This window comes from Pristis pectinata, chromosome 9, assembly GCF_009764475.1.
Source record: "Pristis pectinata isolate sPriPec2 chromosome 9, sPriPec2.1.pri, whole genome shotgun sequence".
Taxonomy (NCBI): domain Eukaryota; kingdom Metazoa; phylum Chordata; class Chondrichthyes; order Rhinopristiformes; family Pristidae; genus Pristis; species Pristis pectinata.
Genome location: NC_067413.1, coordinates 42527943 through 42554581, shown reverse-complemented (window position 1 = coordinate 42554581; position 26639 = coordinate 42527943). Strand labels below are relative to the sequence as shown.

Below are 26639 nucleotides of genomic sequence, written 5' to 3'. Positions count from 1 at the left end.
AAGAATCCTAGCCTATCCAGCCTCTTTTTATAACTCAACCCCTCCAGTCCCAGTAACATTCTCTGAAGTCTTTTTGGCACCCTTACCAGTTTAATGACATTCTTCCAATAGCAGGGTGACCACCACAGTGTGCAGGACTCCAAATGTGACCTTACCTACGTCTTGTACAGCTGTAACATACATCCCAACTCCTGTACTCAATATTCTGACCGATGAAGGCAAGTGTGCCAAACACTGCCCTGACCATCCTGTCTTCCTGTGTCACAAATTTCAAGAAACTATCCACAGCATTCCCCAAGGCCCTACCATTTACTGTTTAAGTCCTGCGCTGTCTTGCATGCAGCCTTTGAAGCTGTCAACCACACATCCTCTTTAAATTTCACCATTATCCAGCTCAGTGGGATTACCTTTGCCTCATTTTGTTCTTATTCATACAGTCATAGTCTGGAAATTGCCTGCTCTTGGCTTCTCTTCCACCTCTGGCACCATCACTCCGAGAATCCATACTGTGTTTATTTTTCATCTATGTACTACAATTCAGTGATAATCAAAAAAAAGTGCAGATGCTAGAAATCTAAAATAAAAACAAATGCTAGAAATACTCAGCAGGTCAGGCCAGATCTTTGGAAAGAAAAACTGTTTCAGGTTGAAGACCCTTCATCAGAACAGGTGAGGAGAGAAAGAAGCTTGTTAAGCTGCAGGGAGGGTGGGGAAAGGGGGATGTGTATAATAGGGTAAAACTGGGGTGACCATGGGATAAACTATAAACAAGGTTATCTGGTCATTGAGTGAATGGGAGAAGTTAGAGAGTGAGAACATAGACAAAAGAATGTAAGAGTTGTGAAACACAGCAGGAAGGCTGGGCATGTCCTCCACTTCCAGAAAGGGAAAAAAAGGAAAACTGGGGTGGTGGTGGTAAGAAACAAACCAAGCCAATATCACAGATGGATGCCTGATGCATACAGAGAAATCAAGTTACCTGAAGTTGAAGAATTCAATATTGTGTCCAGAAGGCTGAAGTGCTATCTCTCAAGCTTGCGTTGGGCTTCATTGTAACAGTGTTGGAAGCCACAGACCGATAGCAGGTGGCAATAAGAATTAAAGTGGCAGGCAGAAGGAGGCTTGGAGTCACCCCGGGACTGAACGCAGGTGCTCTGCAAAGTCACCCAATGTGTGTTTAGATGATCCAATATGGAGGAGACTACATTGTGAATATTGAATGCAGTGCACCAGATTGGAAGTGCAAGTTAATCACTGCATCACCTGGAAAGACTGGGTCCTTGGATCATAGAGTCAGAGTTATACAGCACGGAAACAGGCCCTTCGGCCTAGCTGGTCCATGCCATCCTTCCCCATCCAAGCTAATACCATTTGCCAGCGCTTGGCCCATAACCTTCTAAACCTTTTCAATCCATGTACCTATCTAACTGTCTTTTAAAAGTTGTTATTGTAACTGCCTCAACCACTTCCTCTGGAAGCTGATTCCACATAGATACCTCCCTTTGTGTAAAATAAAAAGAGTTGCCCCTCAAGTTCCTATTAAATCTTTCCCCTCCCACCTTAAACCTCTGCTCTCTAGTTCTTGATTCCCCAACTCTGGGGGGGAGGGGGGGAACTGAGTGTATTCACCCTATATATGCCCCTCATTTTTATACACCTCTGTAAGGTCACCTCCTAGTTTCCTCTGCTCGAAGGAATAAAGTCCTAGCCTGTCCAACCTCTCCCTCTAACTTAGTCCTTTAGGTCCTGGTAGCATCCTTTTAAATATTTTCTGCATTCTTTCCAGTTTAATAACGTCTTCCTTATAGCAGGCCGACCAAAGTTGAACACAATGCTCCCAAGTGTGGCCTCACCAGTGTCCTGTACAACCGCACCGTGACCTCCAAACTTTTATGCTTGATGCCCTGCGTTATGAAGGCCAGCATGCTAAAAGCCGCATTCACTACCTTATCTACCTGTGACTCCACTTTCAGTGAACCAGGTACTTGTACTCCAAGGTCCCTCTGTTCTGCAACACTCCCCAGGACCCAGACTTTCACTGTGAAAGTCCTGCCTGGATATGAATTTCCAAAATGCAACACCTTGCACTTATCTGAATTAAAACTCCATTTACCATTCCTCGGCCCACTTACTCAGCTGATAAAGATCCCCCTGTAATTTTTGATAACCTTCTCTATTACCACCTATTTTAGTGTCATTTGCAGACTTACTTACCATGCCCTGTACATTGTTATCCAAATTGTTGATGTAAATGACAAACAACAAAGATGACAAACAGCACTGACCCCTGGGGCACACCACTAGTCATGGGCCTCCAGTCCAAGAAACAACCTTCCACCATGACCCTCTGCTTTCTACCATCAAGCCAATTGTGTATCCAGTTAGCCAGCTCCCCCTGGATTCCATGCAGTCTAACCTTCCAGAGCAGCAAATCATGTGGAACCTTATCAAAGGCCTCACTGAAATCCATATAAACCATGTCTACTTCCCTGCCCTCAACTTTTTTGGTCACATCATCAAAAAAAACTCTATCAAGTTCATAAGACGTGATCTCTTGCAGAAAGTCATGCTGACTATCGCTAATCAACACTGGTCTCTCTAGATGCATGTATCTCTTATTCCTCAGAATCCTCTCCTCCAGTAACTTGCCTACCACAGATGTTGAACTTACTAGTCTATAGTTGCCAGTTTTTTTCTTTACAGCCTTTCTTTGATGAAGGTGCAACATTCACTACTCTCCAGTCTTCTGGCACCTCACCCATGGCTAATGATAATGCAGATATCTCAGTTAGGACTCTCGCAATTTCTTCTCTATCCTCCCACAGTGTTCTTGAATATACCTGGTCAGGCCATGGAGATTTGGCTACCTTCTTAGCTTTTAAGACATCCAGCACTTCCTCTACTGTAATGCAGACTACCCCCAAGATCTTCCCATTTGCTTTTCCTAGTTCTGAAGTCTTCATGTCTCTCTCTACGGTAAAAACAGAAGAAAAATATTCATTTCGGACCTTGCCCAACTCCTGCGGCTCCATACAAAGGTATCCCTTTGGTCTTTGAAGGGTCCTATTCCCCCTCAAATTGGTCTTTTTCCCTTACTATGCATAAAATCTCTTTGGAGTTTCCTTAATCTTCTCTGACAAAGCTATCTCATGCCCCATTTTTGCCCTCCTGATTTCATTCTTGAGTACATTCCTGCATCCCCCATACTCCTCCAGGGATTTTGATCCCAGTTGCCTGAATCTGACCCGTACCGCTACCCCTTTCCTAGCCAGGGCCTCAATATCCCTCATCATCCAGGGTTCCCTACTCTTACCAGCCTCGCCTTTCACTCTAACAGGAACATGCAGATCTTGAGCTCTCACTATCTCACCTTTAAAAGCTTCCCACTTGCCTGTGTGGTCCCTTTGCCTGCAAGCAACCTATTCCAACCAACCTTTGCAAGCTCCTTTCTCATACTGTCAAATTTGCCTTGCCCCAATTTAGAACATGAACCTGTGGAACAGTTCTGTCCTCTGTAACTATTTTAAAATTAATAGAACTATGGTCACTGGTCCCAAAGTGCTCCCCACAGTCACCTCAGCCACCTGCCCTACCCTATTACCCAAGAGTAGGTTGAGCTTTGCCCTTTTCCTAGTAGGGCAGACACGGTGGTGTAGCGGTTAGTGTAACGCTACTACAGCACCAGCAATCTGGGTTCAATTCTGGCTGCTGTTTGTAAGGATTTTGTTAAGTTCTCCCTGTAACTGCGTGGGTTTCTGCCGGGTGCTGTGGTTTCCTCCCACATTCCAAAAAAGACACATGGGTTAGGAAGTTGTGGGCATGCTTGCTATGTTATAACCAGAAGCGTGGCGACACTTGCAGGCTGCCCCCAGAATATTCTACACAGGGATGCATTTCACTATGTTTCGATGTACATGTGACTAATAAAGAAATCTTATTTTGTATATTGCCCAAGGAAAGTTTCCTGAATGCATTTAACAAATTCCACTCCATCTAAACCCTTAACTGTATGGCAAACCCAGTCAATGCTAGGAAAGTTAAAATCCCCTACTATGACAACCCTATCATTCTTACAACTCTCCACAATCTCCCTGCATATTTGTTCTTCTAATTCCTGTTGAATATGTTGGGGCCTATAATACAATCTCAGCAATGTGATCATCTCCTTATTTCTCAGCTGTACCCATAAAGCCTCACTGGATAATCCTTGAGTAATTTCATTTATGACTACTGCTGTGACATTCCCCTTAATCAAAATTGCACCCCCCCCCCAACTTCTGCTGCCCCTCTCCTGCCTAAAGCACCTGTACCCCAGAATATTAGGCTGCCAGTCCTGTCTGTTCCTTAGCCATGTCTCTGTAATGGCTCTAATGTCCCAGTCCCAAGTAGCTTACCTGTCAGACCTCCTGCATTGAAATAAATGCAATTTAATCCAAAAGGCTTTCCTTGCTCCCTGCCAGTAATGCCCATTCAACTTTCCAACACTGACTTCCTGCATCACTTTCCAGCCTCTCATTTGCCTCCCTGATGCTTGGAATCCCACCCCCCTGCCGGTCTAGTTTAAACCCACCCTAGTGGCAGTAGCAAATCTGTCTGCCATAAAATTGGTCCCCCTCCTGTTCAGGTGTAACCATTCCTTCTTTAGGTCACCTCTGCCCTAGAAGAGATCCCAGTGGTCCAAAATTCTGAATCCCTGCCCCTTACACCAATTTTTCAGCCACATTCATTTGCCATATCCTCTTGTTCTTGTTCTCAGTGGCACTGGAAGTAATCCAGAGATTACTACCCACGAGGTCCTGCTTTTTGCCTTCTTCCCTGGCTACCTATATTCACTCTTCAGGACGTTATCCCTTTGTCTTAACCTGGCAACAAATGTCTGAGATGTGCATCATGTTACTGTATGCAAAGATAATCCTGTAATACTTTTGGTGCAAAGGGAGGTCATATTCATACTTTAGGGTCAGAAGGTGTAGGCAAAATCCCTATATTTATTCTGTTACAAGTCAGGTTGCTATTTGGTGAATGTCCCTTTAAGGCACCTGGACAATAGAGTAGTCATGTGTGTGTGTGTGGTGTCATCCAGATGGCAAGATAACGTGCTGGCGGGTTTGCTCATTGAGGAGAGAGAGAGAGAGACACTGCTGGTCTCTGTATCAATGGATGAAGAACAATAGCTGTGTCTGTCACATACAATCCAAGTATGGATTTTTGGAGCAAACAAGTGGAGTCCACTTTGTCGTTAACCTGTAGTGGAAAACCTGTGGGTGGCCATGTATTGAGTGCCTTTGGGGTGGCAGATACTTTGGAACAAAGCAATGGAGATCATTGGAGATTGAGGTGTCGTATGGGTTCCATCGTGGAACATGTGGATTTCGTAGTTTCTCTCTACTTTTTCGCTTCAGTCGGTGATTTTGCAAAAGCCTTTGCTCATGTTTCACTTTATGACTTGCTGAACTGAACTTTGAGAACTATTCCTAGACTTGGAGTTTGGGAATTTGCCACATGCACACTTTGAGTATTAGTTTTGGGGATTATGTTTGATATCTAATGTTTTTACTTTTATTATTACAAGTACTTATTAATAAAATAGTTTCTGGTATGTTTCTATTGTTGCTGGTACGTAACAATTCCAAAATCATTTGATTACTATAATTAGAGATCATTTCAATAAATGAGCTTAGATGACCCAAATAACGTTGCCCATCCAACTGGACTGCAGAAAAGATCTGTCTGCTTTTAACTGAAAATGTTTTTGTTCTAGACCAATTGATTTTACTATGCGGAATAATTTTAATATTTTACTTAATTGTCTGCCTTTTTACAGGACCTGAAGAAGCCTTTTGACAAGGCATGGAAGGATTATGAAACAAAATTGTAGGTACTTTCATTCTTTTGAGAGGAAACAAAGAATTACATTTATTTTATGTTAAAATTTAGCAAGGCAAATGTTATTAGTTACCTCATTTTACTTCCTGGATTAATTCAGAATGACCATCTTATGTTCTTTTAGGGAGAGAATTCCAGGATTTCATTCCTTCACCATCATTGGGTCAAATTCCTGGAACTCCCTCCCTATCAGCATTGTGGGTATACCCACACTTCAAGGACTGCAGTGGTTCAAGAAGGCAGCTCACCATTGCCTTCTCAAGGGCAACTGGGAATAGGCAATTAAATACTGGCTCAGCCTGCAAAACACACATCCCTTGGTTGAATATAGTAAAAAAAAATTTTCAGATGGTCATTGTGGACTATTGATCCAGAAACGCAAGTTCAAATTCTGTCACAACAGCTGGGAATTTAAATTCAAGTAATTAAATGTAGAATTAAAATCTAGCTTGCCTGATTTGGCTAATGTGATTCCAAACCTTCCAATGTGTTTAACTCTTAACTTTCCCTGAACTGACGAGGTATTTAAGAATGGACAATAAATGCTGTCAAGAATCCAGTGACATCCAGTGTATATTTAAAATACATCATGTGTATGTAGTATCTGCCACATCCATAAAGAAAATTATGCAAGAGTCTCTGTTAGCAAACCACTAGTAAAGATCGGGCATTCCTTTAATTTTGAAAGTACCTTTAAAGAACAGGTTTGTAGAACATTGAATGGGAATTCATGAGAAGAGACAGTAAGGTGGAAATTCTCTATAGCTATGGATGTGGATTTTTGAGAAAGTGGTTTACTGCTTATCTGTTCTCACAGAAACTTAATTTCTGTAAAAGGTTTTTTTTTTGTTGCTTCAAGATTTCTGGAGTCCTTCCACCAAGTCATGATAAATAACTGAGTAACAGTGGAAGTGTACTCCCTGTATACAACTACTCTTCCCTTTCTCTCTAACCCCCTCTAACCTTCAGTAATCTTTGTGCTTTTACAATCTTTTCAATTGTCTATATCGCAAGCCCAAGAATTTTCTCTCCAACCCCTCTGATGTTTTCTCTTCCTTTTGATGTTCCTTGAACTCGTCTCTTTCCTCAAACTTTTGGGCATGTGTCTCTGCTGAGTTTTGCAAAATTTGGGATGTTATTACAATATTAAAATCACTGTTATATCATGGATTAATTTTGCATGACACTACATGAAAAACTCTCTTGGCTTTATTTGTTGTCTTTGTTGACTGATTCTTTGTACCTGTTCCTTTTGGTTTCTGTATTTCTCTTCTCTGCTTCTCCTGTTCAATTAACTTTTGTTTTGCTTTTGCTGCCTTTCTTTTGGGTGGAAGGTTGGTGTGTTGTGGCATGGTGAGGAACAGGAATGAAACCAGTGATACTCAAGGTTGCATTTAAGTGGAAAATGTGCTGTAATGTAGCCCTCAGCAAGCGGTGAAAGCCTATTATTAATCAGATCTCTTCCTTTCTTCCTCTGAATTCTCATTTTCATTCCTCATTCCTCCTTCCTTGAGAGTTTTTGATTCATTTCAAAATCCCATTTCTTTTAAGAAAAAATGAAATTACGATAAGGAAATTATTTTGGTTCCCCTCTCCATTCAGAAAAACTTAATAAATTTTACAGAAAAGTAAATCATATTCTCAGTCTGTGTATTGAATGACTTGTAGGATCACAGTGGCTAGAATATTGTGTTTTGGAATAAAATGGCAGGTCCATAAAATATTGTTTTTTATTTATTGCATAATTATGAAGTAACTTTTAGATCACCCTACAAGATTATCAAGTACCACAATCCATAGGATTATACAATGAAATACATGTGCTAAACACTGAATTTTATAGATAATTTAGGCTTTGAATGTGTATGATGGAGGCCAGTAATACTCTGCCATATGGATGTTGCAGAAACTATGTACGTGTGATGTATTATATTTTGAAGACTGTTATCTAGTGTTCACTGAAGCACCAAATGTATATCTGCTTTGGGAAATTATTAATTAGTAGTTTGCTGGAAATTTTCTTACACTGTACATGCTCGAAATTAGGGAAAAAAAAATCTCACCTCTCTTGCAGTGCTAAAATTGAAAAGGAGAAACGAGAACATGCAAAGCAGCATGGGATGATTCGGACTGAAATTACAGGAGCTGAAATAGCAGAAGAAATGGAAAAGGAGCGACGGGTATTTCAGCTCCAGATGTGTGAGGTTAGCGATTATATGAAAGTCTGTCTCTAAGACATAATGTTTTTGTGACTTACTCTCCAGGTGTACAAAAGCTCTTGTAAAGTTTTTGACAACATTTTGAAACGCAGAAACGTTCAGTGGGTAAAGAATATATATTTAAACTAATATGGTTTCAGGCCTCTATGGCACCATTTGTCCAGGACATTTGCTTCATATTTTTGGTTTGCTTTTTGTGCATTTGCTGGCTGGATATTGTAAACGTGTTTTTCAGGTCTCTTTCAATGCTGGGATGCTTCAACCTTACAAACCTATCCCTACATTATCATTTTGTCTGTGGTTGTCTGATTGTGCTTTGGGCCACGTTACTGATTGTTTTGTTTGGTATTGACTGGATGGCCTAGTTCTTGGACCTGCCTTTAAATCTGGCTAACGTATTTATTAAGTTAACAAGGGGAAGAAGCAGCAGAGATGCAAAAAAAAAGGGGGATAATCATGAAACAGTGGGATTGAGTACAACATAGTACTTGTAAACAAAGTATAAATGAGAACAATGGGGGGGAGAAAAGAAATAAATATGGACGCATCTCTGCAATGTGAAAACAAAGCTAGTTCAGAGAAAATTAGATCTGTAGACAAAATTCACCATGTGTGTATCAATAATTTTTCAAAATCTTGATTATAGCCAGGATGCTGGGACTTGTTGGATTTACCCACATTTCTTTGTAAAGTCCTGAGGTTTGTTACTGGCATAAGCTAGCATTGGAATCATCCACCATGGCATCATTGCTGCTGGCTGCTCCTGTGTTTAGTTGGTGGGCTCCCCATGAAGCTCAAAGCAGAGTGCAGACTTTCTGGATCTCAGGCTAGGAAACTGCTCAGTGAGCAGATGTCAGCCAGTACAGTGGTCCCAATTGAAATCAATGGGAAGAAAAACTTCAAAGAGAGTGGTATTGTTTTAATTTGATTTGGTTAGTTTAAGTGCATTTAATTGTTTCTAAGTGTGTGTTTTTAGTATTTTTTTAATCATTTTTTTTGAATATTGTTAATAGATCCCAGATGTTTTCTTCTATTTAGGCAGCCCCTCAGGATCAAGAATAATTTGCTTCCATTGCAGTTTTGTGTTGTCTGAGGTAGTTAATGAAGTCACTGTGGGGAGGAGAGATGGAGCAGGTAGTGGCTAATTAGGCTGGTAGGTGGGTAATTTTTGAGATGGTTCACCACTTACACAGGAGCTTGTGTGCACCCAATCTATGGCCTCAAGGTTTTCAGTACCATCCTGAATGCTGTTCTCCACTAGGAGCAGTCCTGGGCAAGAGATATTCAGGAGGGATGTTTCACTTCACCAAGTGGGCTTTGAGCACATCCTTGGATCTTTTTCTCATGAATGACAGCTTTGACTGTTAGTGAATTTGAGGTCTTAGTGACCATCAAAGCCTCTGTGTTATTGCAGCCAGCTGTTTGCCTTAGGAGAGGTACTATGCTGTGCTAAACTGCACTGAGCCACTCAAGACTGGGAGCCAGCCTCCCAGTGGAAGGCCACTCCTGGGACCATGCTGGAAAAATGGTGTGGTTCAGGAGCAAATAGATGGCATTCTTGTGATCAGCAAAAGAAGTAAAAGCTCATGTTTTGAATGATTGGTCACCTTTTGTGAAATCACTGCAAGTCTGATTGAATCATTCTCCCAAAGAGTGAATCTGGTTAATGTTCTACCTTTGCTAGACAACTAGAAAACTAGACAAGACAGTGATAGACAATTCTCTGGAGAATTAAGTCCGTCATTTTACAGCACATTTTGTAGCTTTAGCATGTAGCATCACAAATGGGATTGCTGTTTTTTTAATTAAAAAGAGATTATATCAGTTTATGGAATCATTAAGAAATCCTCTGAGCTGAGTGCACTGATTGAAGATACATCTTTGAAATAGCTCTTTGCTTATTTTGGCTATCTCTACCAAGGGTTGAAGGATTCTTGGATTGGACTGCAGCACTGCCACTTGACTTTGATTTGAAAGTATATGAAACATTTTTTTGGCATCAGCATTGCAGTTCTAAGCTTTAGTATTTCTTCAGTTCTTTTAATGATCACAATTTTTGGCTAGCTTATTAACCAATGAAGCCGATGCTATGCTGTGAATTTTCTATTTCTGCAGTATACAAAGCAACCAATATACAGAAGTCACTAATTGGTTAATTAATGTATAATGCTGTGCAATATTTTTTCAATTTAGTATAATTAACTTTAACAGAAACCCTGAACAAAAGCTCTTTATGTATATGAATTTGTTTGTAAGAGCACAGCAATAATTAATTGTTAGCTTTGCTGACAGGAGAAATTACTTGTAAGTATTTTTATAATTAAAAATATTTTGCTCACTGTCTTTCCTTGTCTGTCTTTGGCTAGTATCTCATTAAAGTGAATGAAATCAAGACAAAAAAAGGTGTGGATCTTCTCCAGAATCTAATCAAATATTATCATGCACAATGCAAGTAAGTTTTTGAAATTAGCTATTCGCTTATTTTTGCCTTATTTACAGTGTGAACCCATAATCTCATTCAGGCTAAATTAGTTTTGATCAGCCAGGTGCTTTTGAGTTGGTGTGAACTCGTAACCCAGTGTATTCGTGCACTCTTAAGCAAAGTATCACAGTTGCGTCCTGAAGATTTTCTAACGGCTTAAATAAAAACAGTAAGTGCTGGGAACATACAGCAGAGATCAGGTTCCATTTTTGAAGTCAAGGGGAATAAAGAGTTAACATTCAGGTTGATTTTCACTAGAACTGGGAAAAGTTAAACAAGCTTTAAATTGTGTAAGGAGGAAGGGGCAGGTGCAGGGGGAGGAGATGTTCTTTGATAGCGTGGAGACTAGAAGAGGTTGCATGACGTCAGTGATGACGATGGTGCTGGCTGAAAGATGGTGGTCAAGGTATGTCTGGACCAGATGTAAATTGGAAGAGATGAATGAAATCTGAAACACCTAAAGAAGGAAAAAATCTGAATTATGGAAATACGATATACAAAAATGAAAAGACTAATTATCTGAAATTGTTAAATTCTTTTGGATCCTGAGGGCAGTTTGAAAGAGAGTTCTGTTCCTTGAGCTTGTTCTGAGCTTCATTGGAGCAATGTAGGAGACCCTGAGTCAGAGTTTAGAGTACGGGATTAGGATGAAGAATTTCAGTGACAGGCATCTATGCAGCGTTTCCCTTTCTATTCTTTTTGTGCCTTTTATTCTCTTTGAATAAAATTTGCAAGAATAATCCGCTCTCCAGTTTGTGCACTAGGTTTACATTCTGTATAAGCCCTGCTAGTGGTCTTGAAATATATGATGTTTCTTTTCCCACAGTGAGCTGCAACTCCAAAGCTGACACCTAGAAAGATGTAGTAAAAGAGGCTCTTTCTACAGTTACACTCTGCTAACTCTCCATAAGTTTACTTTTAAATTTATGCTGAATGAGAGTGGTTTGTACAACAGGAGGAGGTAGCACTAAAATATCTTTTTTGCACACCATAAAAAATAATCCTTAATTGGTCAAGGTTTGGTATTGGGTTTAATTTGTCAAGATTTGTGTTTCATAACATCAAAATAGTGTGTAAAGAAAGAGAAATATGAATGCTTAGCACTTCATACTACCTCAGGAAGTGGCAATGAACATTGGAGGCAATTAAGAACTATTTAATTTAATGTAAGAAATATATAGCAATGCAAATCTTAAGGAAAAAAAAGAATGAAAATAACCTCAGCAGTTCAAGCCTGAATTTTGTGTAAATATTTGTTAGTATGGAAATTGGTTACTATTTTTGAACTGATAATCCAATAATTTGTTTAGAAACTTGTAGAAGTCATGTGACAGTGTTTGCAAAGAAGTTGGATTATTTGAAAATAATCCTAATTGTGAATTTGACTTTTTTAAAAAAGGCAGAAAGCATTTCTTTTTCAAACAAATTTTCTCACAATATTCTGTACATGATATAAACATATCATAATTTTTGAAATTCCTTTTATTTCTAATCTTCATTTTTTTTTTGGTTTAGCTACTTTCTAATAATATATAAGACCAAGGGACCAGATCATACTGCCTAGCATCTGCTGGCCATTCACCTCATAGTTTTGGCTATGGTATGCCACACTCAAGAAACATTGGTGGTTCTATTGAACTGAGTGTGGCAGGTTGACTCTGATAAATCTGCATTGGCCTGTGGGGGAGTTCACATGATTAATCCTTGCAGATGCTGATGATGTTAAATGCTTTGCTTTCACATTTGGCATGGGAACCTCTGTGACTTTTCTTGGGTGTGCTTTTTTGGGGAGAAGTGGCCTCATTTCCCCAACCCTTGCCCCAATAAGGATGCAACTGGGAAACATAAATAGAGTTTCGATATCTCTCAGGCTGTGGTGAGAAAACATTTTTTCTTGGGGGAAAACAAAAGGACCATCTTCTGTCATCTTTTAATTGATTGCCCAAATTACCACAACCTTCTTGGCTGATATTTTGGACAAGCAATTACTTAAACACACTGTTCATATGGAGAGGGACTGATGTCGCTGGCTCATAGCAAATTGACAAGCCATTCTACTGATCTGGCTACTTAGTATTTACTATTTAACAGTCAGTCACTGGGTTGGATGATGTAGCTTAAGCATTTTTGAAGTTAAATGAAGAGTTAAATGTGAATATTTACATCTGTAAGTGAAAATATAAATACTGTACCAGACCTCTAGTAATTTCAAAGCTTCATTGCTGATTCTTCACTGATTCTCAAGTGTATTTTTATTTTAAAAGTTTCTTTCAGGATGGCTTAAAAACAGCAGATAAACTGAAACAATATATTGAGAAACTGGCTGCTGATTTATACAACGTAAGTAATTTATTTAATAGTTTTAAGTTTATTGTAGAATAATAGTTGAAAGCCTTTGTTCCATTGAGATGGTTTTTGTTTTACTGTATAGTCTATATTGTAGATTTATACAAGCAGAAGAGGTGGGTACAATTACAATGTTTAAGAGACATTTTGGACAGTTAAGTGGATAGGAAAGCTTCAGAGGGACATGTGCTAAATGTAGGCAAATAGGATTAGCATAGATAGGCATCTTGGTTTGCATCGACCAGTTGGGTCAAAGGGCCTGTTTCTGTGCTGTATAGCTCTGTAAATCTATGTATAATCAATCATAAATTGTCTAAATCTGGTACTGCTTTGCAAACTGTTGGATTGTTAATAATTTCATAGCTCTCTAAACCGGTATTGCCTGTTTGCATCCGTTCTACATTATTCTACTGCACTGGTGCACAAACTACTTTTGGTGGTCAGAAACCTAATGTATTAGGATGATCAGAAAAACATTTCTTGTGTCCAGAATGAACACTGCATTGAAAATGATGCACAAATTAAAAAATATTTACATACATTTAACTACCGTAAGCATATCAAAAAGCTTGTCATAGATAAAACAAAAATAGCTACTGAACACCAGTGATATTTAATGAAAGCAGAAAATGTTTGAAAAACTCAGCAGGTCAGGCAGCTCCTGTGTAAAGAGAAGCAGTTAACCTGTTGGGTATGAGATCCTTCATCAGAAGTGAGAAACTTGTTAGTCTTGTAGTAGAGAAGGGTGATGGGTGGAACAAAGGAAATTCCTCTGCCCAGTAGGCCAAACCATACAAAAAAAGAAAGGAAGAATGGTAGGCATAATTGACCAGTTCTCTTACAAACAAAGAATGGATTACCTAAAGTTGGAGAATTTGATACAAAGTCCTGCTGTCTATAATGTACCCAGGCAGAAGTTGAGGGGACGTTCTTTGCTTGCTTTGGGCCTTGTAATAGCACAGAAGGCCACAGACAGAAAGATTAGAGTGAGAGTCAGATGGTGAATTCAAGTGTAGGGTAACTGGAAGCTCAGGATCACTCCTGCAGACTGATTGCAGATGCTCTGCAAAGCTCAATCCTGAGGAGTGACCCTGAGGTTTGGTACTGGTGTAAGCCAACATTATTTCAGATTCTACCGTATGCAGTTTTTTTATTTTCACCATTGATATGCATATAGTTACAGGTGTTTGTTCACCCCTTTATGGATCTTTTGGAAAAGCTGGTAGCATTTTAGTGAAAATACATATTTATGTTCCTTGTTTTTGGTAGTTATTTGATTTCCGTATCAATGGCAGTGGAGGTGATGCAGTTCAGCTTCGGTAGTTGTGGACATGGGGAGAGGGTAGTCATCCAAGATTACCCCCATAGATTGCTTTCAGCCTACTCTTATTGGAAATTGTATATATGTGAACACAAAGTGAGCATGATTGATGTTTCTTGAGTTAAATGGCAACCAGTATTCACTGTTAAGTACCCACTCTCCTGACTCTTTCTCTGGTATTGGTATTGGTTTATTATTGTCACTTGTACGGAGGTACAGTGAAGAGCTTGTCTTACAAACCGATCGTATAGGTCAATTCATTACACAGTGCAGTTACATTGAGTCAGTACAGAGTGCATTGATGTAGTACAGGTAAAAACAGTAACAGTACAGAGTAAAGTGTCAAAGCTACAGAGAGAGTGCAGTGCAATAAGGTGCGAGGTCACAACAAGGTAGATAATGAGGTCATAGTCCATCTCATTGTACAAGGGAACTGTTCAATCGTGTTATCACAGTGGGGTAGAAGCTGTCCTTAAGTCTGGTGGTATGTGCCTTCAGGCTCCTGTATCTTCTACCCGATGGAAGAGGAGAGAAGAGAGAATGTCCTGGGTGGGTACTTCAGCTGCATTGGTGCTGTTTCCTGTACTGATGCTAAACTCAAATTTCATCACTTTTGAAGTAAATTTACATTCTTCTCTCACCTTAGTAGATCTCTGACTCTACCCTTCCCTTTCTGGATATCTCTGTCTCCATCTCAAGGATAGGCTAGCCACCAACATCCACAATAAGCCCACAGAATCCCACAACTACGTTGATTATACTTTCTCCCACTCTGCCTGCTGTAAGGATTCAATCCATTCTCTCTATTCATCTGGCTCTGTTGCATTTGCTTTAAAGATGGGACAGTTTGCACAATTTCCTCCCTTCTTTCTTCCTGAACTGTGGCTTCCTCTCTGCCATAGTGGACAGAACCTTTGACCCCAGCTATTTCATGCACTTCTGCTTTCATCTCTTCATGGACAGAGCAAAAGTAGAGTTCCAGTGTTCCTCACTTTCTACCCCACCAGCTTCACTTTCAACAGATCATCTTTTGCAATTTCTGCCAGTTCCATCAGGATTTCACTGTGACATGTATCCCCTACAGTCTCCTTTTAGCAACTTGAAGGGATTGCTCCCTTTGTAACTTCCTGGTCCTCCTTTCCATCCCCTCTTACTCTTCCCCATTGTATGGCACTTTCCATGCAAATACAGGAGCTGCAATACCTGTCATTTCACCTTTCCCTTCCTACCATCCAGAGACCCAAACAGTCTTGCACTTCAAATCCAGTGTATAGCATTCAGAATGTGGCCTCCTCTACATTGGAGTAACAAAATTCAGATAGGGTGATTGCTTTGCAGAGTAATTATGCTCAGTCCACAGAAGTGGCCCTGAGCTTCTCTTGAGTCCAGTTGAAGAGTCTTGACCCAAAACGTCAGCTGTCCATTTTCCTCCATAGATGCTGCTCAACCTGCTGAGTTCCTCCAGCGTCTGTGTGTTGCTGAGCTTCTGGTTGTCTCCCGTTTCAATTTACCATCCCACTACCACTCTGACTTGTCTATCTGTGGCCTCCTGCACTGTTACAACAAGGCCCAATGTAAGCTTAAGGAACACCTCTTTTTTATCTGACAGCCTTCTGGACTCGATATTGAATTCTCCAACTTTAGATAACTTGCTCTTTCTTTCTGTTTTTTCAGGACTGGCCATTTGTGCTTGCCATTCCCATCCCCCTTTCTGTGTTTCATTTGTATAATGTGGCTTGCTTGGCCAGACTATGCAACCTTACCCAGACTTTACAACATTAGCAATACATAGCATAGAGGAATTTAACTGGCTACATCATATCACCCTATTACAGACATTCCTTTTGTTCCACTCATTGCCCTCCCCCAACTTTCTGCTCCTTGCACTAACTTGCATTCTCTCTTTCTCACTTCTGATGAAGGGTCTTCGACCTGAAGCATTAATTGTTTCTCTTTCTACAGATGGTGCCTGACCTGCTGAACTTTTTGAGCATTTTTTTGTTTTTATTTCAGATTTCCAGCATCTGAAGTTTTTGACTCATTCACTGTTTAGGTATGCCCACAACAAAAATAGATGATGAAAATAATTAGTTAATTAAAACACACATTTAGAAATAATGAAAAACCTCAAACTGAAATAACTTAAAGGAAGTATTTGCATTACTCTTAGCCTCCCCAATGAAATCAATTGGTTCACCAGTCCTACACCAGGTCTGATGTTTTGTAAAATTAGGGAGACACTTTCCCAGTGTAATGCTGAGAAATCCCAGCAAGCCCAGCTCTGTCACTGGACCACATATAGTGATGGTTGTGGTGTGATTTATTATTAGATTTCAGATCTCTGCTCGTCTATGTGGCAATTCAAAGTTTACTAAATATTCAATGGCATGAAAGCTGTCAGTTCTGAATGGAACAGCTGATTCCAGCCAGCAGGATTTGACCTAATGATACTTGGTAGTGGTACAAATGGGAGGTACAATCATTAGGAAGTTAGAAGTGAAAATGATGGCTTGCAAGGAACATTTCAAGAAATCTAGAACAAAGAAGGAAAGTGTTTTTGACACATTTTAGTTTTTTTGAGACATACTAAATATCAAATGATTATAGGTGAGATCAGCCTGAATGTAGATATAGGATGTGAATTTAAAGTTAGTAAATTCAGAATACCAAGCAGACATATTTTAAACTAGTTTTAAAAATAGATAGTATTAGTTAATAAAACAGATGGTGGAAAAGAGAAATAAATGTTTGGAATTGTGTACTGAATATATTAATGAAATCAATGATATAGGAATTTTAAAATCATTATTAGCCCAGCTTGTTCTTAACACTAGCTAGTCTCGGAAATCAAAGGCAAAACATATCATTTCAAAATGCATTCTTTAGTTTTTCTCACTTATATGTCTGCCAAACTAACTTTTAAAATTACTGATGTTATCTTTCATGGTGACTTCATGCACAGTTCATTCTAAACATTCATCCTTTGTGTGAATTGTAATCTGTTTATTCACCTTTTCTCGCTCCCGTGCTTCACCCCTTTGTTATTTTTGGAACCTTGGAAAATGAGGTCTCGGGCTTCTGCTGGAAGATCTTGAATGTACAAACTCCACACAGACAGCACCAGTCAAGATTGAACCCTGATTGCTGGTGCTGTGAAGCAGCAGCACTACCTGCTGTGCCAGTGTGCTGTCAACTCTTTTTTTAATTAGCATTTCTACAAATCATGTTTTGGATGTAGCTATTTACCGGTACTTATGTGTGTTGTGTTCTTATTACCAGATATTTCACTCAGGTTAGGCATTATCTGTCGCTGTATCTAAGTGCCTGCAATGATAGTGCAGTGTGTTTTTCAAGTCCTATACCGTAGTAGATAATACTGAAATTTGGGGAGTCGTATTAGAAACCCTGTACTGCAGCATTAGGATATAACATGTGCTGCCACTTTCATTACACTTCCATTTGAATGGCACAATGGATACCCAGTCAGTCAAGATGCAAAGTTTGGATTGATGGCTTTCTGCTTGCATGTTGCTTTGTATGGCTAATTATCTGTTAGCACCTTGCCTGCTAATTGTGCATAATACAGGATCCAAAGTTCAGCACAAACTGGAAGTTTTTAAACATATACTAAAAGCATTTAATTGAGCCATTGCAACCCCCAGTCCAGATAAAATTCAACATGAGATTTGTTACCAAAGATGTTTTGCTTATTGATTGATGGGCTAAATTCAAAATAAAGGGGTAACTTGCCTCCTTCATAAGAAGTCTTTAAAACAAAATGCTTGGGGTGAAAGGTTAACTTTCTGAACTTAATTTCATTTTTTTTAAACTTGGAATTTTGCAGATTTCATGGATGGAAGTTATTTATGTATTCATTTCTATAGGATAGAACAAAAACACTAAATTATTTCCTTTGTTGTGTTCCAAGGGTAGTTTGTAGACAATTTTGGCACTTCATAACATGGTGTTATAAATCTCAAGAATATAATTTTAATTAAAAAGGTATTAAATGGATTGGTAACCAGGTGGTCAATTTTTCCACCCTGTATGGATGTGTACAAGGATAACTATTTCCTGTTGTTTTAAATGTTATTGGCCAGAGTTGTTACTTTTGAATGCAACGTTGTTGGTGATGAAATGGGAAATCATCTTGGAATGTACTGGGAAATAAGTGATTTTAAGCAATTGACAAACTAGCGTTGAACCAGCTCTGAAGTCTAGAAACCCGTTAGGAACCTGACTAAATATAGGTGGCTTTTCAACATTGTTGTCCAAGATGTTACCTAGTTGGTGTTGGTGGAAATCTGTTGAATTACAAAATTAAAACATCTTTGCAATTGAGACTAAAGATTATTTTTATTCAAACTTTTGATGTTGTCATAAAAACAACTGTTAGTGCTTGTTCCCTCCACAGATTAAGCAAACACAAGATGAAGAAAAGAAACAGCTTTGCACACTCCGTGATATGCTTAAATCCTCACTGCAGATTGAACTGAAAGAGGTAGGAGTACTTGAAATACATTTCATTATGTTCAAATATTATAAATTACTCAAGTACCTCTCTTAGCACTGTTTCCTCCATTCTGAACATTTTCAAATATGTAAAGGAAGACATTTGCTCAAGTTGGGTGTTGCTATGCCAAAAACCTGATACAAATCCCTGCCTTCCAGTAGCATTCTAGCAGCAATGAATTGCCCATGGTTTGATGTGGAGAGGCTGTCTGTTAGGGCTGCTGAGGCAATTGATGTGTCTACTCAGTGCTGAGAGACGGGGCTCAGGGCATAATGAATGCAGGGCATTGCTGGTGACTGGTTGCACCTACTCCATGTGTTGACAGACCACCTGGAGTCTATAGTCTCTTTCATCACCTGTTAGATGTGATGAAAGTTGTTGCTGCTGCCTCCTCTTGTTGTTTGGCTGCACTAGCCCAAAGGCCACAGACCACTGTTGAGTCAAATCACACAGAAATGGGCCATGTCCAAACCAAGCTTGTTATCCATTGGAGCAATCTCTGGGCAGGGGAGAGCTGAGCATGCATAGGTATGTGTCCTAAGCACTAAGTGAGCTACCTGTGTGTAAACTAAAGGCATAAAGATTTAGTTAATAAGTAATGCAACTATTACTGTGTTCTTATTAATGTAAGCATTTTGGTCTTGTATGAAACAAAAGTACTTATTTTGTAGAATGTTACTCAATGCCTTGATTAATTTCCCACCAGCACAAAAGTCACTTGAGCTTTAGTTGCAAGTTACTGAGCATTGTACATTTTCACACTCAAATAAGCATGCTGGTCATCTGTTCCTGAGCTTGATCTTGGGAGACCAACCATGTGTTCTTTGGGCCTGTAGGTTTGGGGGACAGTGGTGGGGTGGGGGTTCTTGGATGCATGTTTGTGTCAGCAGCAATGTCTTCTATTAGTAGTGGTGTCACCTTCTGTTGGAGAGGGCGGAAGCCTTGCTCATGATGGAGTGTGGTGGGTGTTCTGTTACGGGGAGTTACGAAGTGTGGTGGGATGGAGGAGATTTGCTCAACGTTTGGACTGTGGCAAAGAGAGGGAATTGGCATTTGGGAGGTAACAAGGGGGAAGACGGCCCAGTATTTGGGGGTGGACAGCAATATCATTGAAAAAGAAAAGATTGAAAATTGAGGCCAATGCCAAGATTTGGTCTGGGGGATGGGATGTCTGAATTGGAACTAAATTGGAGGAATCACAGATTTGGAGGGAATGCAGATTGGGGTGGTGGAGTAGAGTCCAGTCAAGAATTTTAAGTAGGTTTTCCACTTGCAAGTCTTCTAGGTCAGGGAATGTGGTCATTTCTTGTGTCCCTGACTTGGAAATTGCAGAGAGGTCACGAAGGATTCCTGAATGGAAGTTCCTAATTGATATTGGCATGATTAAATTGAGAAATGTTTGCAAACACAATTTATTCCAGGTTAAATCAATTTTCAATAGCATAGCACTGAAGAAAACAAACTTTGCAGTACAATTTCTAGGCAGTACTATATAAGCAGTTCAGCAGAAGTAACCGAGAACAAATTTCTACCCCATAGAACTTCTGCTGAATCAAATCAAAGGTCCCAGCTAAAAACTGGTTGAAAGTTTTATTTTATTTTAATGTCTAAGTCCATTTATGTGCTTCATAATAACACATTAAGTTAAAAGTGGCAACTGCAGTAGCTTTCATTGTTTTGATGTTTTTTTTAAAATCCCATGCTTTATATTTTTTCTTCAATCTATTAAAAACATTCCTGGTGCTTTTCTGCACAGTACATAGAACAGTACAGCAGAGGAACAGGCCCTTTGGCCCACGATGTTGTGCCAAACTAATTGAACTAGTAATTAAATGCCTAACTAAACTAATCCCTTCTGCCTACACAATTTCCACTTCCCTCCATTCTCTGCACATTCATGCGCCTATCCAAGAGCATCTTAAATGGTTCTATTGTATTTGTCTCCACTACCACCCCTCACACATCTCCTTTGAACTTGTGCCCTCTCACCCTAAATGTATGTTCTCTAGTATTAGACATTTCAGCCCTGGGAAAAAGATACTAACTGTCTATCTGTACCTCCCATGATCTTAAAACCTCTATCAGGTCACCCTCAGCGCTCCAGAGAAAAACAAACCCACGTTTGTCCAGACTCTCCTTGTAGCACGTGCCCCCTAATCCTAGCAAGCCTCTTCTGCACCCTCTCCAAGCCTCCACATCCTTACTAGAATAGGATGACCAGAGTTGAATGCAATACTCCGGAATCTATAATGAAGAATGTAATAGAATATAATTGGATTGATCTGAGTCTGCATGGATCTATGAAAGAAAATTCATGTTGGGCTAACAGTGAAATTCTTTCAGGATATGATTTGCAGAATAGATTGCTGCTACGGGGCTGCAGGCACCTTCAGCCCTGTGGGAGCTCAGTTCACGGCCACATTTCCGACTTATTGAACTATCCAGGTTATGAACAGTCCCCAGGAATGGAGCCCTGTTGTAACCTGGGGAGGACTTGTATGCAGTTTTGGCCTCGTTAGAGGGAGTGCAGCAAAGATTCAGTAGATGGATTCCAAAGAGAGTGCATTTGCCATATGGGGAGAGATTGAAGAAATTAGGCTGTTTAGAAAAATGAGAGTAGATCTCATTGAAACTTAAGTTCGTAAAGGGGTTATAGATTGAGAACATGTTTCCCCCATTTGAATTGTCTGGAACCGGGGATCACCTTCTCAGAACAAGAGGTAGGCTATTTAGGACTGAGATGAGAATATTTTTTCACGCTGAGGGTGATGAACCTTTGAAATTCAATATGCTGAAAGGCTGTGGAGGCTCACTTGTTGAGTTTATTCATAATGGATGAATAGAATTCTGGATATGAGGATAGTGCAGGAAAATGGCAGTCAGGTAGAAGATCAGCCATAATCTTGAGGAATGGCAGAATAGGCTCAAAGGAACAAATGGCCTTCTCATGTATTGTGTTCTTATCTTTTTATTGTCTTACAAAATTGAATAACCTTGCATTTCCCCCCATTATTATTCGACTGCCAGACTTTTGCCCAGTCATTTTGTCTACCAATATCCCACTGCAGACTCACTGCCCTACTTACAACTTATTTTCCTACCTATCCCTCATATTAGCAAATTCAGCTACAGTATGTGTTCCTTTCATCTAAATTATGAAAATAGATTATAAATAGTTGAAACCCGGCATGAATCCTTATGGCACCTTGCTGGCTACTGCTTGCCAACTTTAAGTGACCCAATTGTCCTATCTGCTTTCTGTGAGTTAGCCAATGCTTTATCCGTGGTAATGTATTACCTAAGATGCCATGAACTTTTACCTTGTGTAGTAACCCTTTATGCGACATCTTGCCTTCTGTAAATATGGTAATATTTAGAAGTGAAATTAGTAAATTGGACTATTTCCAGAACAATTAGGAACCACTTTGTTTTCTTTAAAGCACTTTTTTTTGCTGTGAAATATTTCATCTCTTGTGGATATTGAGACTGTTTCTTGAAGTATATTTTGTGAGGAGTTTTGGGTCTATCCCTGATGCTCTGACTGCTTGCCAAGTTGATGCAACAAAATGCCCTATTGTGTTAGCCCTGAAGCTTGTTTCAGTTCACAGCACAGATAGCTATTCAAGTGCACAGCATCATGTTTTCACCTCTTTTTTTTGTTGATTTATGCTGTTGACTCTAAACCTGCTGTTTCTGAAGGTTTCATTCTACTTTCCTCCGAGTCATTCATTCAATGTCTCTCACTCTCCTTCCCAGATGTAAAACTGAAAGTTATGGTGTGGTGCTACTACAGTTACTGGTTTGATGAATATAAACTTTGTAAGGCTCTGTCATTTAAATTCCACCTTCAATGTCAGCTAGGTTGGGTGCAAGTTCCAAGCTGTGGGCCAGCAGAATCTTATTCCCTAATCATGTCTCCAACTGTCAACCCACTTCCCCATTGTGTTCCATGCTGAAATGTTTTTTTCTGAAAGAAATTGTAGTTGAATTGTTATCCCTTATTCCTGTTTCCTGATGCTGTGCCCATTTGATTACCTGATGGGAGGTCAACAATTGGCTGTGTATAGCATTAAAAGTTCTTTGAGAATTTTTCAAGAATTTGTAATATGTCATCTGTTGTGCATTAAGTCTGCCACAAGAATATTTCTGAATAAAGTACTGCACTCGTGGAGAGCCAACGTCATCCTTCAGACTTCAGGATTGGCCTGCATCTTAATTTGTACAGCATTGTCCACATCAGATTCTCTAACTTCCCATGAGTTATCTACCAGATGATAGAAGTAGATGCCTCCATCTCTAGGGGTTTCATGAAATAGTTTTGTTTTTATGCAGAGCTTTGAATGCTTGCCTGCAGTATTCAATGACTGTGTGACGGTGTAAGCAGCTGATTGTTGCTGTTATTGAGGAGTTTAACAACTTAACTGCATTCTGTACTTCTGCTTTTGGACTCCTTTTAGCTGTGGAAAGTATAGGTTGGATGTTTAGGCAATCTGGCATAACAAGCTTTTTTTATTTAGTTCCACCTTTCTGATCAAATTACATGTGGGAAATCAATGTATCCAATTTGTAGCTCATACAATTATCCATAAAATAATTCGTCTGGCTGCTATGTCCAATAACGTTTATTTCTTTGTTCACCATTTCTAACAAAATTTGTTTAGAACTTTCCAAGGAAAGTAAAACCTCATCCGTTCACTATTTTAGTGTACATTACAAACAGGACTTTTGGCCATCTGGTGAGCTCTGAATTCATAGAACATAGAACAGTACAGCACAGGAACAGGCCCTTTGGCCTATGATGTCTGTGCCAAACACGATGCCAAATTAAACTAAGTCTCTTCTGCCTGCATGTGATCCATATCCTCCATTCCTTGCATTTTCATGTGCCTATCTATAAGCCTTTTAAACATCACTACTGTATGCTTCCACAATTACCTCTGGCAGCCTGTTCCAGGCACTTGCCACTCTCTGTGCAAAATACTTGCCCTGCACATCTCCTTATAAACTTTCATCCTCTCTCCCTAAATGCATGTCCTATCGTATCAGACATTTCTACCCTAGTCAAAAGATTCTGGTTGTCTATCCTATCTATGCTTCTCATAATCTTATAAACTTTTATCTGGTCTCCCCTCAGCCTCCTAATTCCAGAGAAAACAACTCTAGTGTGTTCAACCTCTCCTTATAACTCATACTTTCTAATCCAGGCAATGTCCTGATAAACCTTTTCTGTACCCTTTCTAAAGCCTCCACATCCTCCTTGTAATGGGGGTACCAGAATTCACACAATTCAGTCTGATCTCTTGGAAAATGGAGCCAAGATCTTATCTCTTTGCACTCGACATGTTTTTTTCTAACTCTTGTCACCAATGGGAGGAAATACTAAATTGGAGCATCATCCTTGATGATTAAAATAGGATAGTCATGGTTACAGATGGCTAATTTTATCTGACTAGCGCTAATTTAATTTAATATTTTCAAACCCATTCTGCAATCATTCCCATTATGACAGCCATGACAATAAACAATGTGAGCAGTTTAGGAATTCAAAGTTTAAATGTTTCATGTTTCTCTCCCCCCCAACCGACACACATACCTAGAAAGAAGATTGGTCTCAAATTTTTCTGACTTGTTTCTCCATCCTCCACTCTCCTAAATGTCCCTTGCACTTGATCCTGCTTTTTCTCTTTTTCCTGTAATATTCCCTCCTCCTGTTTGTCTGTTATCTTTCCTTGATGTTTTATATTTCCCTCTGTTAATTTTATTTATTTATTTTTGATCACAAGACAAAGGAGCAGAAGTAGGCCATTCAGCCCATCGAGTCTGCTCCATGAGCTAAACCAAAACTATTCCTATCTAGCCCCAATTTCCGGCCTTATCCCCATATCCCTTGATACCTCGACTAATTAGATACCTATTAATCTCCTCCTTAAACGCCCCCAATGATTGGGCCTCCACAGCTATATGTGGCAAAGAATTCCATAAATTCACTACCCTCTGCCTAAAGAAATCTCTCCTCATTTCTGTTTTAAACCGGTACCCTCTGATTCTAAGACTGTGCCCTCTAGTCCTGGACTCGCCCACCAAGGGAAACAGCTTGGCCACATCTACTCTGTCTAGCCCTTTCAACATTCTAAATGTTTCAATGACGTCCCCTATCATTCTTCTGTACTCCGGTGAGTACAGTCCAAGAGCCGACAAATGCTCATCGTATGTAAGCCCTTTCATTCCGTGAATCATCCTCGTAAATCTTTTCTGAACCCTCTCTAACATCATTACGTTCTTCCTAAGATGTGGGGCCCAAAACTGCACACAGTATTCCAAATGAGGCCTCACCAGTGCCCCATAGAGCCTCGTCAACACTTCCTTACTTTTATACGTTACACCTCTCAAAATGAATGCCAACATAGCATTTGCTTTATTTTTTAAACCACCGATCCGACCTGGTGGTTAACCTTTAGGGTATCCTGCACGAGGACCCTTAAGTCCCTTTGCACTTCTGTACTTTGAATTTTCTCCCCACCTAGATAATAAACTGCCTGTTTATTTCTTCCAAAGTGTACAACTGCACGTTTCTCAACATTGAATCTCATCTGCCATTTCTTTGTCCATACTCCTAAACTACCTAAGTCCCTCTGCAACCTTCCTGTTTCTTCAATACTCCCTATTCCTCCACCTATCTTGGTGTCATCTGCAAATTTAGCCACAAAACCATTTACTCCATAATCCAAGTCATTGATGTACAATGTAAAAAGAAGCGGCCCCAACACTGACCCCTGCAGAACGCCACTGGTAACTGGTAGCCAACTAGAACAGGATCCCTTTATTCCCACCCTTTGCTTTCTGCCTACCAGCCAATGCTCCACCCATTCTAATATCCTACCTGTAATTCCATGAGCTCTCATCTTATTAATCAGCTTCTTGTGTGGAACCTTGTCGAAGGCCTTTTGAAAGTCTAAATACACAACATCCACAGCCTCTACCTCATCCACCCTACCTGAGACCTCCTCAAAAAAACTCCAATAGGTTGGTCAGGCAGGATCTTCCCTTCATGAAACCATGCTGGCTTGGACTTATCTTGCCTTGCACCTCTAGGTATTCCATAACCCCATCCTTGAGGATCGATTCCAATAACGTTCCAACTACCAATGTCAGACCAATAGGTCTGTAACTTCCTTTATGCTGCCTCCCACCTTTCTTATACAGCGGAACTACATTTGTGACCCTGCAGTCCTCCGGAACCATGCCGGAGTCCATTGATACTTGGAAAGTTATCACCAATGCCTCTGCAATCTCTGAAGCCGCCTCCTTCAGAACCCAAGGGTGAACTTCATCCGGTCCAGGAGACTTATCTGTCTTTATTCCATTTAGCTTCCTGAGCACCTTCTCTCTAGTAATCTTGACTGAACTCTGTTCTATTCCCTGAGACCCCTGACTATCAGGTATATTGCTGATGTCCTCCACAGTGAAGAGCAATGCAAAATACTCATTTAGTTCCTCTGCCATCTCTTTGTTATCCATTATAATCTCTCCTGCACCGTTTTCAATTGGTCCTATATCAGCCCGTGTCTCTCTTTTACTCTTCATATATTTAAAAAAACTTAGTATCCTTTTGAATGTTACCTGCCAACTTCCTTTCATAATTCATCTTTTCTTTCCTAATGACCTTCTTAGTTTCTTTCTGAAAGTTTTTAAAAGTTTCCCAGTCTTCTGTTTTCCCACTAATTTTTGCTTCCTTGTATGCCCTTCCTTTTGCTTTTATTTTAGCCTTAACCTCTCTTGTTATCCACATTTGTGCCATTTTTCCATTTATAACCTTTTTTCTTGGAATATATCTATCCTGCATTTTCCTTATTTCTTGTAGAAATTCCATCC

The 26639-nt window shown here is 39.8% G+C and overlaps 1 protein-coding gene across 1 annotated transcript in view; it reads left to right on the top strand.

Annotated features, from left to right (window-relative positions):
- Positions 1–26639, top strand: part of LOC127574152 (arf-GAP with SH3 domain, ANK repeat and PH domain-containing protein 1-like) — a 210002-nt gene that overhangs the window by 66214 nt on the left and 117149 nt on the right. Inside the window, 5 exon segments of the mRNA XM_052022915.1 lie at positions 5825–5874; positions 7961–8090; positions 10472–10557; positions 12852–12927; positions 18669–18755. Of these exon segments, the coding sequence (XP_051878875.1) occupies positions 5825–5874; positions 7961–8090; positions 10472–10557; positions 12852–12927; positions 18669–18755 (429 nt within the window).